Here is a 17,371-nt window from a genome sequence, read left to right on the forward strand (position 1 = left end):
CGTGTGAATGAAAATGCTTTTGAAATTCATAGAGCAGAACAAATCAATGAGGGGGCATAAACTCCCTCTCTCAGTCAAATGATATCTTCAACTATCATCAGGATCAAGGAATCACGAGCAAATTTTTATAATCTATTGATACACTATCATCTATATTCTATCATTCTATGATCAGGGATTCACGGAAATATACTTGACCAACCATTACATGAAGGGGCCGAAGCAAACGAATAATCATATACATCGCGATGATATATCAATTTCCATTAATGCCAAAAACACAAAGTGTGTCAAAGTCGCACATTGACACTTGCATCCAATAGACAAATATACCAATTTGCTTGAACCAAAACTTACACATATACTCATTTGCTTGAACCAAAACTGATGGTTTGGAGATTGAACTAACACAGTGTATAATGTATATGGACCCTCGGTATAGTCATCGAAAGTAGCAATAACAAAAAGTCAGAAATACAACATGTTTATCAGAAATCACAAATCCCAGTTAATTTAATTCCTAGACTTCTTTCTCGATTTGGATGAAGGCTTGGTTTGCTCAGAAACTGCACTCTGCGTAGCACCTTTGGAGGTAGTTGCCTGGTTTGATTTTGGATTTGAATGACTAGACGAAGAACCAGCATCTTGCTTTTCTCTAACTACAGCGCCCTGTGAGCCTCTCACCTGAGCAGCTCTTTTGTCCTTCCTCTTGGGCCTAAAAGTTGATCTCTCTCGCTTAGGAAGCCACCTTTCTGGATCTGGTGGAGGACCTGGGTTTGCAGGGTTAAACCCTTTAGGATACCTTGGCTTTCTCTTTCTCTTTTTCTTAGTTTTTGTCTTATTCTTTCCTTCTTCGGACGCTTCAGTGACACCCACATTAGAAGGACCTTCAACTCGTTTAACTCCAGAAGTACGCTCCAAGCTTTCCACATCAATTCCCTTTAATCCAGGTAAGGTCTTCAGTTGCTTTTCGTATAGTTCTGCCTTAGCAACATCCAGACGGGCAACTGTTGTTATCAGCCCAACTAGTGCTTCAATACTTCCCAGACTTTTAACAAGCTCCTCATAGAGTTTAGCAGCATCCTCTTCCTTTCCATGCTTCAGCTTGAATGAGGCAGCCTCTTGCATTATAATATTAAGCTTATTGTCCTCAGTCATAGCATTAGACCACCATTTAGTTGCAGAATCAAGAACAGCAGTTGCACCCTCAACGTCGCTGGCTCGCTCTTTTAAAGACACAAGGGTGGCAACAGTAGCAGGCATGTGTTGGATATCTGGTATCTTAGTCAGAGAATCAGCTGCAATATGTGGGTGGCCAGCCGCTGCCGCCACCTGAGCCCTGGCTAGGTATAGAACCTGAGACTTCTCAGGGAACTTACCAGCAAACTGTGCCAGTATTTCCTCAGCCCTTCCAGCTTTGTTCTCTCTAACCAAGAGGGCAGCTTGCAGCAACACTGGTACAACACTTTCTGGAAACATGTCTGGCAATGCAGAAACAAGTTCTCGAGCCTACAAATTACGAACGTAAAATAACATTAGCAGCATTCTCCGTAGCCAAGTATTTAAAAAAAAACTAATGATGCATGCTTGCTGATATAAGGACAGGAAGACAAAGATGAAAGACCTGATCAAGTCTGTTGGCGTGAAGAAGCAAAAGAACCCTATTTGCATATATTGCTTCCCTTTCTTTTGCTGAAAGTTTCAATTCAAGTCCATGAGCTAGGCGAAAGCTTTGTGTCTCTTTCTCTTTTAGCCGATCAAATTTCTTCAGGCTATCGGAAACATCTTTTGGACCTTTCAATGAAATAAGATTGTTGACTGCCACTGCAATAGATGATTCATCGGCCATATCTCGTTTAATTATGTCCACGTAAGCTTCAATAGCATCTTGTTTACGCCCAAGAAGCTGTTCATCAATGATTGATTAAAATTTCTGACTAAAAAAATAAGCAATATTTGCTTGAAAGAGAAATAATTTTTTGAGAAATCAGAAGTTTAGAAGTTCTACCTGTTGGACATAGGCCAATTGTACAGCAATAGGAGACAATTCATTTTCTATGTCGTCATCAGGCCAGTTATCTTCCATCAGACTCTCTTGACCAATTCTGATAAAAAAATATGAATCAAACATAAGTATATGCCACTTCATGGATACCTTCCCGGGTAATAAGTTCATGACTTAAAAGGTAAGTTATTGAAGTAAAGACCACAAACTGATTAGCAAAAGTTGATTAAAGCAATTAACTTTGTACATGTTATCCAATGAGTAACTTTTACTCATACCAATGTCACACTTGCCTTCCCAACATGAAGAGCCTATTACTAATGGTCAAAGGTAAAAATGGGTTTTTCTCATGACTCAAAAGAAGTACATAAAATTTATAATTTACAAACAAAGCTCTAGAACTAAGAAGCACATAATCATGAAGTGTGTTAAATATCACATCTAGCCACTGACAAGGCCGATATATGGTAATACTCTATATACACATCACACATAATAATATTGAAAATTGTTGAACTATAATGTTAAATGTTACCCATGAAATATTAAAGTAAATTAGCTCTATATCATGATTCCCACAATCAAAATAGCACATCACCTTCGTGCAGACAACAAGAGTTGTTCAGCATCTGTGTACTTATTCCTTTCAATTAAAGAACAAGCAGTATTGTATGCCAATTCAAAGCTGCTTGTTGCTTTAACCCGAAATGAATCCAACCATCCTTGAACTTCAGATGATCTCCCTGCCATAACTAAGGCAGCAACAGAATTTATTTCCATCATATCAATCTTGGACTTCTGAAGCTTCTGGTAGATATGTAAGCAAGCATCCATTTTTCCAAGACGATACAAAATTTGAGATTCCAAAAGCATAGTTTCATCATTTCTCTCATGTTTTTGCAAAGACTCCAAAGCTTCATCCAACTTGTTTTGTTTGTATAAGCAATATGCCTATTCACAACCAACAAAGTGTAAAAAAAAAAACGGTACGCATTTAAAAATCCATCAGGGTCCTATTTGGATAAATAACTTAATTAAGTGCTTATGCATATACAATTTCTATAATAGAAGATAAAATGAAATGCTTTCATATAAGTTATAAGTTGTTTTCATAAGCTATCATGTTATGAACAAGTCATAAGTTATCATGTAATGAACAAGTCATAAGCTATCCTGTAATGATCAAGGCATAAGCGGTTAACATATGCTCTCCCAAACAGTCTCATCGTGCTTATGTCAATAAATAAGGTCAAATAAGTCAATCCAAACATACCCTGGTCACATACGAATCACTTTTTCCGATGAACTCCAACAAAGTTTTTTATGAAATGTGTGCCTGTTTCAGTGCATACACACATACACACACAAAATTGGCTCATAAACCTAATACCTACTACTAGAGAACACTAACAGTTCCCGTCATGCTTCCATTTCAGAATTCAATCCCTAATAATGAAATCTACAATCTGAGAGGACAACCCTATCCTAAATTCTTGTTCTGGATTTCACCAATTAATCAATCAGAAAACAATCCGGCAAAAAATGAAGAAGAAGGAAACTCAGATTTAAGTGGCGTACCTTAAGGAAATGAAAATCATCGGGAGGAGTACGAGAAGATTGAATGGCGGAGATTGCATCGTCGAATCGATCATCTTTGATTAACGCGACGACCTTGCATCTGAGTGCGTCTTCGTCGCCAGGGGCAATTGCGAGAACTGCGATGGGAACAACAAGCTGTTAACACGAGCATATATATATAATTCATTGAAATGAAATGCGATTAAGAATTGACGGACTCTGATCTGTGAGTTTGACGGCATTGGAGAAAGCGGAGGATTGGATGTGCTTGTTGAGAGTGGTGAACAGATCTTCGAGTGGAGGTGGAGTAGGAGGCTGGGACGGCGTTGGTTTGGGCTTCGGAGCCATTAGGTTTCAGCCGAAGCAAGCTGCGTTTGATTCTCCGATCTACTCCGCGACTGTATCGGTGACGTTGATCCGGCAGAATTGTATCGCCGTCGTTGTTCCCGGGAGAACTATATCGCCGTTGTTTTACAGGCAAGAGCTAATTATAATTGAACGTCAAAAATGGGCTCCTCTGGATGTGTTTGGGCTTTACTTCACTGGACTCATTGGGTTTTCGGACTCCAAATTGCTCCAGACTTTGAAAATTTTACATTATATCTCCAAGTCTTCTAAAAATTCAGATTTATTCCTAATTTTGTTGAAAAAAAAAAACTCTTCTATTTTACGAAACTTTAAATGTGTTTTGAAAATATCAAAAATTATATTTTAGAAAATTCAATTTAAATTTGTTTTCGAAAATGAGATTCATGTTCAATTAAAATAATCTCAAAGTCAAGTTAAAGATAATGATATAATATGATTCAACATCCATCTTAATTATAAGAGTAAATATTAAAGTTATGCTAGAGTGTTATATAGTCAATATTTTTGAGATTTTGAATGTGTATGTGTTTGAACTCATCATTTGAGTTAGTTTTTTAAAGTGAGATTCAAGTCAATTTAATAATTCAAACCTATTTAATATGATATCAAATTCTAATTAAGAATGACAATATTAAAAGTAAACGTAAAACATATTGAAATTATATTAGAATCCATCGTTGCCATGATTCTTGGGCAGTTAGATATCTGAACTAATTTTTGGAAGTAACCTATTTAACATTTTTTACAATTACATGCACTGTTATAAAATTTTATAAAGAATTATAATTATAATATAAGATAATTATATTATATTATATTATATTATATTATATTATATTATATTATATTATATTATATTATATTATATTATATTATATTATATTATATTATATTATATTATATTATATTATATTATATTATATTATATTATATTATATTATATTATATTATATTATATTATATTATATTATATTATATTATATTATATTATATTATATTATATTATATTATATTATATTATATTATATTATATTATATTATATTATATTATATTATATTATATTATATTATATTATATTATATTATATTATATTATATTATATTATATTATATTATATTATATTATATTATATTATATTATATTATATTATATTATATTATATTATATTATATTAACAATTACATGCACTGTTATAAAATTTTATAAAGAATTATAATTATAATATAAGATTATTATATTATATTATATTATATTATATTATATTATATTATATTATATTATATATTCAATAATATAAGTTTTATATATGTCATTTATATAAATATTACTATTATTATTTATGCCTCAAAAAATTATTATTTAAAAACAGTAAAAGATATATAATTTATTAATTTTTCAATAAAATGTTTTCACGCTTATTTAAAGAATAGATATCGATAAAATTATTACTTATTGTTAGTTGTTACTATTTGGGATATAATTGACATGCTTTATATTTAAACTCGTTATCATGATTCATTAATGGCATTCTCATGGATTGGTAGACAAATATGCTATTCTTTGCTTTTATTTTTTGCTTAAAAAGAATGCAATTCGATCTCATGACTTGTATATCTATTTAGAACATTATTCTTAAATATACATACATATATAAGCATGCAGCTCTCAACGACTCTAATTCGATTTTTAGAAAAGATAGTCATATATTTTGAAAATATATTGACAATAAAGTTCTCATTTTTTAATTTTTTAGTGTTATATATAATTTCTTATACGTGCATCCAATACTTTCCTTTTTCATTGTTACTTTTGAAATATATCGTGTGCAAGCTTGCATTCCATTGCATGTGCTCTTCTTATTTTTTCCTTTTTCTTTTATTAATTTTTTATTATTTTTATTCTGATATAGTTTGAAAATTATCTTCTTTATCCCCAAAAGGGAGAAGAAGCTTTGTGCCTTGGGATTTTTCTTCTTCTAATTCATACCCTTTTCAAATTTCTAGCCCATTGTCATAGGCCCGAGCCTTTCTCAAGAAGAAGTTCCGTTCCACATCGAAGAAAGACAGGATATTGGCAAAGGTACACTATGGTCATGATTATGCTAAAAGATCTGATCCATCTTATGTTTGTTTGTTTGGTAGATGGAGGAAAGATCAGTGGTTATTATACTGAATTTGATTTTGAATGATTTGGGGTTTGAGTGATAATTATGTTTTGTCTAATTGTGATCTAAATGTCTATACTTTAGTAGAGCATATTAAGGTTTTCTTGTGGAGTAGTTTTTGATTAAGATTTGTTTGTTAAATTATTTTGTACCGAGGGTAGAATATCTTTTGTACTTACTATTTTGTAATTTTTTTTTTTTGAAAACAAAATGCATCTTAATTGTTTGTATATTATTTTTTATCATCTCCTAAATCATCATCTCGTGTGAAAATCTCCATCACCATCAATCTCATCACGAAATAAATGAAAAATGATTGTTTTTTTGTCTAGATGCTCATGTTTTGTATTATTTTATGTCCACTACACATATACAAAAAAAAAATTAGTATTTTAGTGGAGATTTTAATATTCATTCAAATTAAAATTAAATAAGAAATTGCACAAAATCAATTTTATCAATTATTTTTGTTTGTATTTTACCAATTTTTTAAATATATTGTTTTATAAAAACCACTTTAAATAGGACAAAATGACTTTTGTTTTAAAATGAACCTAGTCGAACTCAATCATATATGGAAATTTTAATAGTTGTTTTTTTTTTTTTATTACTAATAAACGATGTTGTATTAATGGATCTATTATTTGTGGATATTTTAATAATATTTATCTATATCATATGATTTTCTTTTATATATTTTAAACGTGTAATATTTATTAATTTGTAATGTTATATTTATTTTTATATATCATAAATAGAGTTGGTGAGTTAATCAAAATTTACGTATATTTAATTTAGTCAATCAAATATATACTTGAAACATAATAAAGTTGTGTAAAGAAAACAATGTTCTTATGGAGTGTTAAATTATCCAGTACATCACTTGAAGGTTACATAGCATTGTTACTAATAACTATAAATTCTATACAAATTTAAACATGATGAATATACCTACATATTGATTTAGTTAGAGTCATTAGCTATAATACTCGGATTAAGAGAGGCATATTGACAGAGTTCCACGTGACGTTGAAAAATGACCATATCATTCTGTTCCATATTCACAAGGGCTTCAATCCCATCTCCATCTCTCGTATCCATCAAAACTATCGCATTCCTCGCGGGACAAGCACTAGTTGTCACCCATATTGGTTTCCCCCACCCAAAATCAGCTTCATACATTGGAAACCTACACCAACTAGCATAAATTATTAAACTCTGATTCTCTGCATTTGAATTAGTGGTAACTTGTTTTAAACATTCTAATATAAATGACAAATCCTTTTCCTTCCCTCCAAATTTCTTCGGATAAATCTCACAAAACTCACACAATCCTTCTCTAATTTTGCATACCACATCATGTAGTTCCGGGTTAATAACAAATAAGAACCAAACCAAGTTTCCTACACTTTTATCCAACAACGGAGGAACCATTCTTCTACGAAGATCCACGGCCATTCGAAGCGACGTCGTTTTAAAATTTAGTCCCAATGCAGAAACTGCACACTTATAAATCAATGCAGTAACAACTTCTACACGTGTGGGATTTTTCACCGGGTTGGAATGAGAATTTACCATCATACCCTTAAGTAACTTTATCTTAGAAGCTTCAAACACAAACCTTTTGCACACTATTGCTTCGTGTTTTACAAACTCAACTTCCGGAAAAATTGGAAAAGTCGCACGTGGGAATATTGTACCTCCCGCATAAAGTGCGTTGTATGGTAATATCGATAATATTGACTTTGACTTTTGTTTTTCACGATTAATTTCGGCCCAATCGTTTACAAAATTAAAAGCAGTTGAAGCATCTATAATTTTGTGACACGCGCACACGCTTATTACAATTCTTCCACATGCAAAACAATTTATCTGAATGGCTAATATACTTTCACTCCAATTCGCGGTCTTCCATTGTAATTCATCGGGGAACAAAGGGTTCAACAAATTTTGATTTGGATTTTGGAGAATTGTTGATAATTTTGTTCCAATATTTGCGACTAAAAACGATACACCTTGGTCATTGCATTCTATTGAAACTTGATCTTTGAACCTACCTGCAAAGGGGTAATATATGGATAGAATTTGAGATAAAGAATTCTTGAGGTGTGAGATTTTGGATGTTTGGTCACAAACTTTGGTATCATCGTAAAAGAAAAGTAAGGGAACATAGTTGCGGAAAGTGATGTGATCTATGAAAGAGAGAGGAAAATTTTTGAGGTGAGGAGGAGTTGGTGAGGAGGGTTTTATGATTTCTCTTGATATTATTTCCATTTCCATACTTCACTATGTTATTCTATTGATCCTTTGTTCCTAATAAGTAATAAGTATTATATCAAAGAAGTTACGTTCCTTTAAATAACTTTTGCATAGTTTATGGTTTGGAAAGTACCTTTTGTACTCTCATTGATAAAATTAATTTGTTAAAAGAAACTAAGCCAGTTGGGTTTTTTAGTCCAGAGTATAATATGATTCTCTTGAATATTACAATTAGCCAAGTAACGATAAGAGAATCATGATACTGAATAAACCAAAACGATAGGAGCATCATTGATAATTATAAGGTTAATTTAATTTATTTTAATGTCAAAGTCGTCAAAAACAATTTTATCGGTTGTAACCCCCATAAATTATTATTTATTGACATTATGATTTGTACTTTGTGTTTGTAGTTTATTTCTGAAAGAATCTTTAATTTAAATATTGATCCAAGTTTATAGCTAATACAAGTTGATTATTTTTATTTTTTATTTATAACAACAAGTTGATTATTATTATTTATTTATTTTCTGAATAACAAGTTGATTAATATTGAAACAACTGCGTCAAAAAATATTGAAACAACTAATTAATAAACGTTCGCATGTATATATATATTTTTAATATCAACCATCTAATTAAACAAAAATTAAGAGAGGCAACCAATCAGCTTCCTCCCAATTTTCAAATATGCTTTTAGTTATAGTAATTAAATTTACCATTTCTTAATTTTAGTTTATACAAACGCTGATCTCATCATATGATCATAACCGCTATTTTAAAATAATAAAATAATCAATAGTTTATATTATCAATACAAAATATCTACACCAATAATATATGATTATTAATTATTTTTTAGTCTTTACAAATAAGTTCACTTTTATTTTATTTTATTTTGGTTCATGGTCTTTGTTTCAATTCTTCCAAAATTAGTTCATATTGAACTTGATCTTTGTAATATGTAAAATACTTATTTTATCTTAATGAATATTGCAAAGAATAAAAGCAAATATTATACATATTAAAAGGACAAACGCTAATATGAATAAATTTCGTAAGACTAAAAGTATATTTACAAGAATTAAAAATTTAAAAAATTTACGGCGACTAAAAATAAAAAATAATATAGTTGTTTGGATAAAAAATATTTAAATCTTTACGTCATCTCTCCAATGATGAGTGATTAGTTTATAAAAAATAATATTCTCAAAATAAATGACGATTTAAATTTCAATGTAATTTTATTTACTTTTTATCTTTTCTTCTTGTTATACCATGTAATTAATCCTATATATATCGCTTTTGATTCACTATGTTATTCTTTGTTTAAATGGTAATTATGAACATACTAATAGTTGATATAGGTAATTTACTAAAATATATTATTTTATCTCTCTTTTATATAATCTATATGAAATTGTCAATTGAGTCGTTCAATGCGAGTGAGATGAAATATTAAATAGTGTTGGTGTCATGTGAAATTGGTGTAGGTTAAAATTGCATTGAACACAATTGGTCTATATTCTGGTTTGAGGCAACACATATGTGGGATGTATATCTGTAAGATGTGAGTCACTTGATTGACAAGTTTATTACCAAAACAAGTTTGAAAAGGAATACAAATCATTTAGCTATTAATTTTGTTGCTGTCATGTGCGTGCAAGTCTCTTTAGAATTAATTTCAGCGGCATTTGGTTTTCAAGGTACAAAATATTTTCATCAGATTTTAGGCTTTGCATTTTTAATCTTTTTGTTTGTTCATTGCTTGTATTTGCCAAATGCTAAGGGATTGAAACTGCCTTATCAGGTGCAGGGCCTGGCGTTTATAAGGTGCAAGGGATCCGAATATCTTATAAATATTTTTCTGTAACACATTCAAAATTCAATACTTACTTATTGAGAATATTTGATTGTCACCAAAACATAAAACATTACGTTGGAAATCATCTTGAAACAATAGAGTTGTGCAGTATGAATTGAAAAAGTACGTTGAAGAAGTTTTAAATAAGAGAGATATATATCTTATATGAAATTATTTGACATATTGCGAGTGACCTTAATTATCATATTTATAACTATTTTCTACGGTAAATTTCTCTAAACTCAAAATAACACATTGTTATAGATATAGATGCACATGTTAAGAAGGAATTGAGAGAACTTAATTAGATGAGACAACATAGTCATCAATGGTTGGATTAAGAGAGGCATGTCGAAGAAGCTCCACATCTTGTTCGAATTTAGCCATATCGTCCTCTTCCATATTCACAAGTGCTTCAATCCCTTTCCCATCTCTTGTATCCATCATAAATATTACATTCCTCAAAGAACAACCAAAACTAGTGACCCATATAGGTTTTCCGCAACCAAAATCTACTTCATAGATTGGAAATCCACACCAACTACTAAAAGTAAACATAGTTTGATCCTCAGAATAAGCATCATTAACATGTTTTAAACACTCAGATATAAATGACAAATCATCCTTCTCTTTTCCTCTAATTTTTTTTGGATAAACATCACAAAACTCATGTATCCCTTCTTTTGTTTTGCATACCACATCCTGCAACTCCATTTCATTCTTATCTACGTACATAGACAAGAACCAAGTTATGTTCCGGAGGAATCATTCTTCTGCGAATTAATGTCCACCATTATGCTGAATGATGCCGTAATGAAATTTAAACACATTGCTGAAACCGCACGCTTGTAAATCAATGAAGTTACAACTTGCACACGTGAGGGAGAGTTCGTGGATTTTTGAGAATCTCTGATAATTTGTTTCTAACTTTTGTCACGAGAAATGACACACCTTGGTCATTACACTGAATACTAGTTTTCTCTTTCAATCTGCCAGCAAAAGGATAGTATTAGGATAAAAATTGAGATATTTTGAGAATTTGGTTACTATCCTCTGTTGAGATGAGAAGGAGTTGGTGATGAAGGTTTGATGGTTTCTCTAGAAACTAATTCACTTTCCATTTTTAACTAATTGCCTCTCCAACTCAAATATACTTCACTGCTGTTTTATGTAGGGGTGGACAAAATTCAGTTATGCTAGAAAACCGAACCGAACCGAACTAGTTTTCAGTTTAGAAAAAACCGAACTGGTTTACAGTTTGTAAAACCGAACCGAACCGGTTCTATAAACCAGTGAACCGGTTTAATATTCCAAACCGAACCGGTTCTCAAAATTGAAATTGTTTACACATTTTCACTTTTTGCCCAGAAGAATTTGGAAAAAAAAAGGCATGCATTCACAAGTGATATTGAATACCAAAATCTAATTTAAACGCTGATGGAATTGAATAAAAAATCCAAAAACTGAAACCACTATCAAAGACATCAAGTTTTGTACTAATAATGGATGAAATCCATCCACCAAAAGGAAAAAAGAAAGAAAAAATCCCACTAGCTCAAACACACTACAATGAAGGCTTTCCTTTAGCTGGAAACAATGTGCTACTGCTACTATTCTTCCTTTTTATCTTCTTAGCAGATCATAGTAATGCTCTGGCTTTCTGTAATCTGACATGCAGATAGCCTGATATCACACATAAAAAGTTCTTCATAAGCTTACAAATATTCAGATTCTTTAATCTGAATATGTTGTACATTTATTATTACATGCACAATTTCAATGAATCTAACTGCACAATCTTCCATGTTTGGATTGTTTGTATAGGATGGAATAGAGTGAAATGAGATGGAAATAAACAACACCCTTTTTTAAAAAATTACTAGTTTATTTCATTTCATTCCACCATATACCATGAATCCAAACATACCACAAGGTGCTTAGATGAATAGCCCTCTTTAAGACTTCGACTTTATTGGGCCTTGGTAAGTTCCCTAAATCTAACCAAATTAACCTCTCTATTAATTAAAATTAATGTGCTTGCAAGAATAAACCCATATGCTAGGAAACATCATGTTTAAAAAATAATTGATAATAATAAATTCACACAAAGACAGTACATAATTTGGAAAACAAACATGCTAAAACAGGGGAAAATATGACTAAATAATAAAAACAGGGGGAAATGTGTGAAAACATGAAATTAATTTGTTGCCATCACTACAAATACATTAATGAGTAACTCACCAACAATATAAATTCAAATTCGGATCAGTTTCATAAAACCAGAGTTTCTGTTATTATGTAACTCTATTTGATTTCATTGAGTATTATAAATTGAGCCTGAAAGATATGCTGCTGACAGAAAACAACTGTTTTAAGAATTTGGAGTTTTTCAAATTATGTTGCCATGTTGAATTTTTGTATGAATTATTTCTTAGATTAGTTGTGACTGGATCAAAGTTTGGTAGATATAGATCTATTGGATGAGCTAATCAAACTAAATACTAAATGCTAAATGGTTTTTTGAACTGAACACCTAGGTTGACTTGAGATTTGACTATGGACTTTTTCAAAACAAAGGTCCTTAGTTTGGTATCAATTATCATATATTATACATTTATATGCTACATCCTATTTGAATTGTTCTTGGTTAAAACAGTGAGGTTTCAGATATTTATCTAGGCTTAATAACCATATATATTTAATACAATGTGATGTTTATCTAGGCTTAATAACCATAAAAAGGATGAAACAAGAAGAGCGAAAGCAAGTCAGGAGTCTCACAATTTTAAATCTACAGTGCAAGATCCACATGAAAAGCAATCTCACACACCTCCAAAAATTCACAAAATTTTGACAAACAAAACCCTTTCTTCCTTCAAAAAATAGCCACGATGTTTGAAAAAATCAGCATAGAAGAACAAATAATCAATGAAACAATACCAGAAAAAACAATCAAAAGTAGTAATCATGGTAGAAATAAAATACACGGGAAAAGCATGAACTCACTCAAAAGGTTATCAGACAAGCAAAATCATCAACCAAAATAATGATGAACCAAAATGGTGAAACAGCGAAAGCGAAGAGAGAAGAGATGACTCACGAAGAGAGAAAAACAAATGCACTTGTGTTAGTAGTGGGAAATTTCTTCATAAAACTTGTTGAAGATAAACAGACTAACCCCTATCTATAAGGATATTAAACTTATAATCCTAAATAAATAGCGAAATCAGGAAAAATAATAATTATAAATTTATAATAACTAAGTAATTTGAAAACTAATCTAACAAGATAATTTAAGATACTCTAAGATTAGAAACAGATCCTACGAGAGAAACTAAGATACTCCAACATTATATTAGATATTCTAAGATGATATCTTAATTTCTAACACTTCTTGAAGCACATGTGCAGGTTTGGGCAGGCCCTCTCAGTTATAACAAGTTAGCAATGGTCTTATGGAATAGGAGTTCATCGAAAGCAAGAGTGACTGCATCATGGACAAACCTAGGTCTGGAACCAGGAACTTCAGTTAATTTGACTTATTTTGTTCTTTACAATCCCATGAATTCATAGCATTAAGATACCTATAATGTTTAGAGTTTTTGACTATTTATATTGAAATTTGCAACATTCAACACAATAATCAGTTTCGTGAGATATATCTGCTGAATTAGACTCACATCCTGGTAAGATATATGTCCTGAGTCCGAACCAAGTTCTCGATATATTTAGACAGAAAAGGAGACAAACAACAGAAGACAGGACTACCACAAATGCATTGGCAATCATTCGAGGTTCCGTAAAAGGAAACAGAAATCAATTGGAAATTTATTTGTCAATAGGAAATGCAGAAACAAATGAATATAATTATATCTCTAATATGCTTCTCATTGTAATCTATACAATGAGGAACATTTGATCTCAATACGATACACCTTCCAAATTATAAATACTGTGAATCTAAATGATGTTCATTTAACATTTAACCCATTTAAAGGATAAGGGATAAACAAAACAGTTGAAAAAAGGAACTATAAATACTAGTATTGAGAATTTTACAATCAGTATTCACAATGTTCTACTTCTCTAACTAACTAACCCTTTTCCCCTAAATATTATGGACCTTGCTTTTAGGCCTAAACAAGCTAATTTATATCCATAATCCCCATCAGATTTTACATGTATTCTGCCTTTGTATTTGTAAAGATTCCAAAGCAGTATATCAGGAATGGCAGCAATGAATCAAAAAGAATAGTTACAACAACACTAATACAGTTAACCATCAAGATATTGAAATGAATATTGATTTTCTCTGCACTAATCACAACAAGACTATCTGATTCATCCTCTCGGTCTCAATGAATATTGAAATGCAATTTTTATCATATAGTTAACCATCAAGATGTTTACTATTGTTAAATGTATTAGCTATGTAATCCAGTTAATACAAAAAAAAAAAAAACCAACACACATAAGACAACAATAATTTTAATATTCTACAAATTTCTTTCAAGTTGGAACTCACCAAATGATAAAATAATGTTGAAACATTGATTCAAAATTATAAAGTTTAAATAGAAAAATATCTCACCTAGTTTCTGTCTTAAAGAAGACCTCTCACAATCATTTCCTGAAGAAGATTCTCCGCTTTTTCATTTTCATCTTTTTCAAAGAGGGAATGAATAACTATTTCATAAGTTAAAGCATTTGGAATGCAGCCATTGTCTTTCATTTTTGAAAACAAATCCAACGCTTCGTCCAACAAGCCCTTGTTACAAAACCCTTGTATCATAATGGTATATGTATAGACATCTAGATTGTAGCCTTTGACCAAAAGATCTTCAAAAATCTTTTGTGAATCCTTTATTCGTCCACTTTTACACAATCCATTGAGAAGAATATTATACGTGTACATACTTGGTTGAATACCCAAGTCTTTAAATTTTTTCATTAATGCAATTGCCTTGTCAACATCATTGCTTTTGCATAAAGCATCCAATACAGAATTGTAAGTATATATATCAGGTGGTTGGCCCCTATCATGCATCTCACAAACAAGCTGCAAAGCATATGTAATTCTCCCTGATTTGCACAAGCCACCAATGAGGGAATTGTAAGTTACCACATTAGGAACAATTTTTTTGGACTGCATTTCTTTGAAGAGGTTCATGGCTTCATCAACCATGTTAATCTTACAAAGTCCATTAATCATGATACTATAGCTCCTAACGTCAGGAGCCACTCCCCTTTGGACCATAATGTTGAGTATACTCTTAGCCTTGTTCACTTCATTAATTAGGAAATATCCATCCATTAAACAGTTGTAAGTAACAATATCTGGTTTTATGTCTTTTTTCAACATCACGGCAAACACATTTTTAGCTTCTATCAACTTCCCTTCCTTACAAAAAGCATCAAGCAATATATTAAAAGTATACACATCCTGGTTGATGTTTTCCAATGTCATTTTTTTTAACAAAGCAATTGCTTCTTTTAATTGACCCATGATGCAAAAGCCACTAATTAGTGCATTGTAAGTGACAACATTAGGAGAAATTCTCTTGACAACCATTTCAGAATATATATCACATGCATCAGAAACAAGTTTATCTTTGCACATACTATCGATAATTGTGTTGTACATTACCACACTTGGGTGAACCAATTTTCCATCAACTCGTCTCAGCAACTCTAGAGCTGCTCTTGTTTCTCCAACTTTACATAACCCATTGATCAAAGTCCCGTAACTAACTTGATCCAACTGAAATCCTTGTGCTACCACCTTGTCATGAAAGTGCAATGCTTTACGAACCTCACCTTTGAGACAAAAACCCTTGATGAGTGTGTTAAAAGTTATTGTATTTGGGTGATAACCCCTTTTGAGAATCTTTGAGAAAACAGAGAAAGCAAAAGTGATATGACCTAATTGGCAAAAACAATTGATTAAGAGACTGCAAGTTACAAAGTCAGGGTTAATTCCCCTAATTTCCATTTGTTGAAAAAGGGAAATAGCAATTGAGTAATGCTTAGCTTTCACAATGGAACCTAAAATCTTGCCAAATTCAATGGGTGGTGGGGTAGGATTCTTATGGAGCAAAGAATTGAACAATGAAATGGCATTGTCAAGATGAGGATTATTGAATTGAGGGGATAGGGTTGAAGCTGAGAAGCAAAAAGAAGGAATGAAATTAAAAGGAAGAAACTTTTTGGGAATGAAAAGAGAAACAGACCTTAACCTAGTTGAAAACAAAAACATTGTTTGTTGTGGTTGCAGTGGCTGCGATGAACAAAATCTTCGAATTTCATGGTTGTATGTTATATATAGCTTATTATCAAACTCACTTATATCCCTCGTTATCACTTGAGATTGATTTTTGGAACCACAATTTTATCTTATTTTAAATAATAATTATTATTTATATTTTGCTAAATAACTTGCTAAATAATAATTATTTAAAAATTTTCAACTATATCAAAAATACAATTTTGTCGTTTATAAATTTAACCTTTTCAAAAAATTTAGGGTTACAATTGTTAATTACTCTAACTTTCTGCACTTAACTCAACTTCTTTAAATTTTTGTCATTTTAAAATATTTTTGATTTACAGAGAAGAAAAATTCACATAGAGATGCTTGAGAGAGGCAACCAATCAGCTTCCTCCCAATTTTCAAATATGCTTTTAATTCTAGTAATTAAATTTACCATTTCTTAATTTTAGTTTATACAAACGCTGATCTGATCAGATGATCATAACCACTATTTTAAAATAATAAAATAATCAATAGTTTATATTATCAATACAAAATATCTACACCAATAATATATGATTATTAATTATTTTTTAGTCTTTACAAATAAGTTCACTTTTATTTTATTTTATTTTGGTTCATGGTCTTTGTTTCAATTCTTCCAAAATTAGTTCATATTGAACTTGATCTTTGTAATATGTAAAATACTTATTTTATCTTAATGAATATTGCAAAGAATAAAAGCAAATATTATACATATTAAAAGGACAAACGCTAATATGAATAAATTTTGTAAGACTAAAAGTATATTTACAAGAATTAAAAATTAAAAAAATTTACGGCGACTAAAAATAAAAAATAATATAGTTATTTGGATA

General features: G+C 30.9%; 4 protein-coding genes across 4 annotated transcripts; all 4 read right to left on the reverse strand.

The window, feature by feature from the left end:
• Nucleotides 1-231: 231 nt before the first annotated feature.
• LOC101504832 (uncharacterized) lies at nucleotides 232-4,073 on the reverse strand. Its single transcript, XM_004504428.4, has 6 exons — nucleotides 3,802-4,073; nucleotides 3,584-3,720; nucleotides 2,604-2,956; nucleotides 2,009-2,105; nucleotides 1,625-1,906; nucleotides 232-1,509 (listed from the first exon to the last, which is right to left on the reverse strand). Exons 1-6 carry the CDS (start codon nucleotides 3,929-3,931, stop codon nucleotides 514-516), a joined length of 1,995 nt encoding a protein of 664 aa, XP_004504485.1. The 5' UTR covers nucleotides 3,932-4,073; the 3' UTR covers nucleotides 232-513.
• Nucleotides 4,074-6,959: 2,886 nt separating this feature from the next.
• Nucleotides 6,960-8,474, reverse strand: LOC101507313 (epi-neemfruitin B synthase L1AT-like). The gene has a single exon (XM_004504435.4). It carries the CDS (start codon nucleotides 8,395-8,397, stop codon nucleotides 7,081-7,083), a length of 1,317 nt encoding a protein of 438 aa, XP_004504492.1. The 5' UTR covers nucleotides 8,398-8,474; the 3' UTR covers nucleotides 6,960-7,080.
• Nucleotides 8,475-10,440: 1,966 nt separating this feature from the next.
• LOC101507620 (BAHD acyltransferase At5g47980-like) lies at nucleotides 10,441-12,045 on the reverse strand. The gene is given in 4 exon segments (XM_073370437.1): nucleotides 10,441-10,997; nucleotides 10,999-11,021; nucleotides 11,023-11,149; nucleotides 11,960-12,045. Coding segments are annotated over 4 exon segments (693 nt in total). The 3' UTR covers nucleotides 10,441-10,540.
• Nucleotides 11,664-16,599, reverse strand: LOC101505146 (uncharacterized). Its single transcript, XM_004504429.4, has 2 exons — nucleotides 14,835-16,599; nucleotides 11,664-11,923 (listed from the first exon to the last, which is right to left on the reverse strand). Exon 1 carries the CDS (start codon nucleotides 16,497-16,499, stop codon nucleotides 14,847-14,849), a length of 1,653 nt encoding a protein of 550 aa, XP_004504486.1. The 5' UTR covers nucleotides 16,500-16,599; the 3' UTR covers nucleotides 11,664-11,923; nucleotides 14,835-14,846.
• Between the last annotated feature and the right edge of the window lie 772 nt (nucleotides 16,600-17,371).

This window comes from Cicer arietinum, chromosome 6, assembly GCF_000331145.2.
Source record: "Cicer arietinum cultivar CDC Frontier isolate Library 1 chromosome 6, Cicar.CDCFrontier_v2.0, whole genome shotgun sequence".
Lineage (NCBI taxonomy): Eukaryota > Viridiplantae > Streptophyta > Magnoliopsida > Fabales > Fabaceae > Cicer > Cicer arietinum.

What these genes read in the sequence shown, in the direction of transcription:
- LOC101505146 (XM_004504429.4), bottom strand. Translation starts at nt 16,499, where the DNA reads ATGTTTTTGTTTTCAACTAGGTTAAGGTCTGTTTCTCTTTTCATTCCC.
- LOC101504832 (XM_004504428.4), bottom strand. Translation starts at nt 3,931, where the DNA reads ATGGCTCCGAAGCCCAAACCAACGCCGTCCCAGCCTCCTACTCCACCT. An exon ending in ATGATTTTCATTTCCTTAAG is followed by an intron (nt 2,957 to 3,583) that starts GTACGCCACTTA and finishes GGTTGTGAATAG; the next exon opens with GCATATTGCTTATACAAACA. An exon ending in ACGCCAACAGACTTGATCAG is followed by an intron (nt 1,510 to 1,624) that starts GTCTTTCATCTT and finishes CGTAATTTGTAG; the next exon opens with GCTCGAGAACTTGTTTCTGC.
- LOC101507313 (XM_004504435.4), bottom strand. Translation starts at nt 8,397, where the DNA reads ATGGAAATGGAAATAATATCAAGAGAAATCATAAAACCCTCCTCACCA.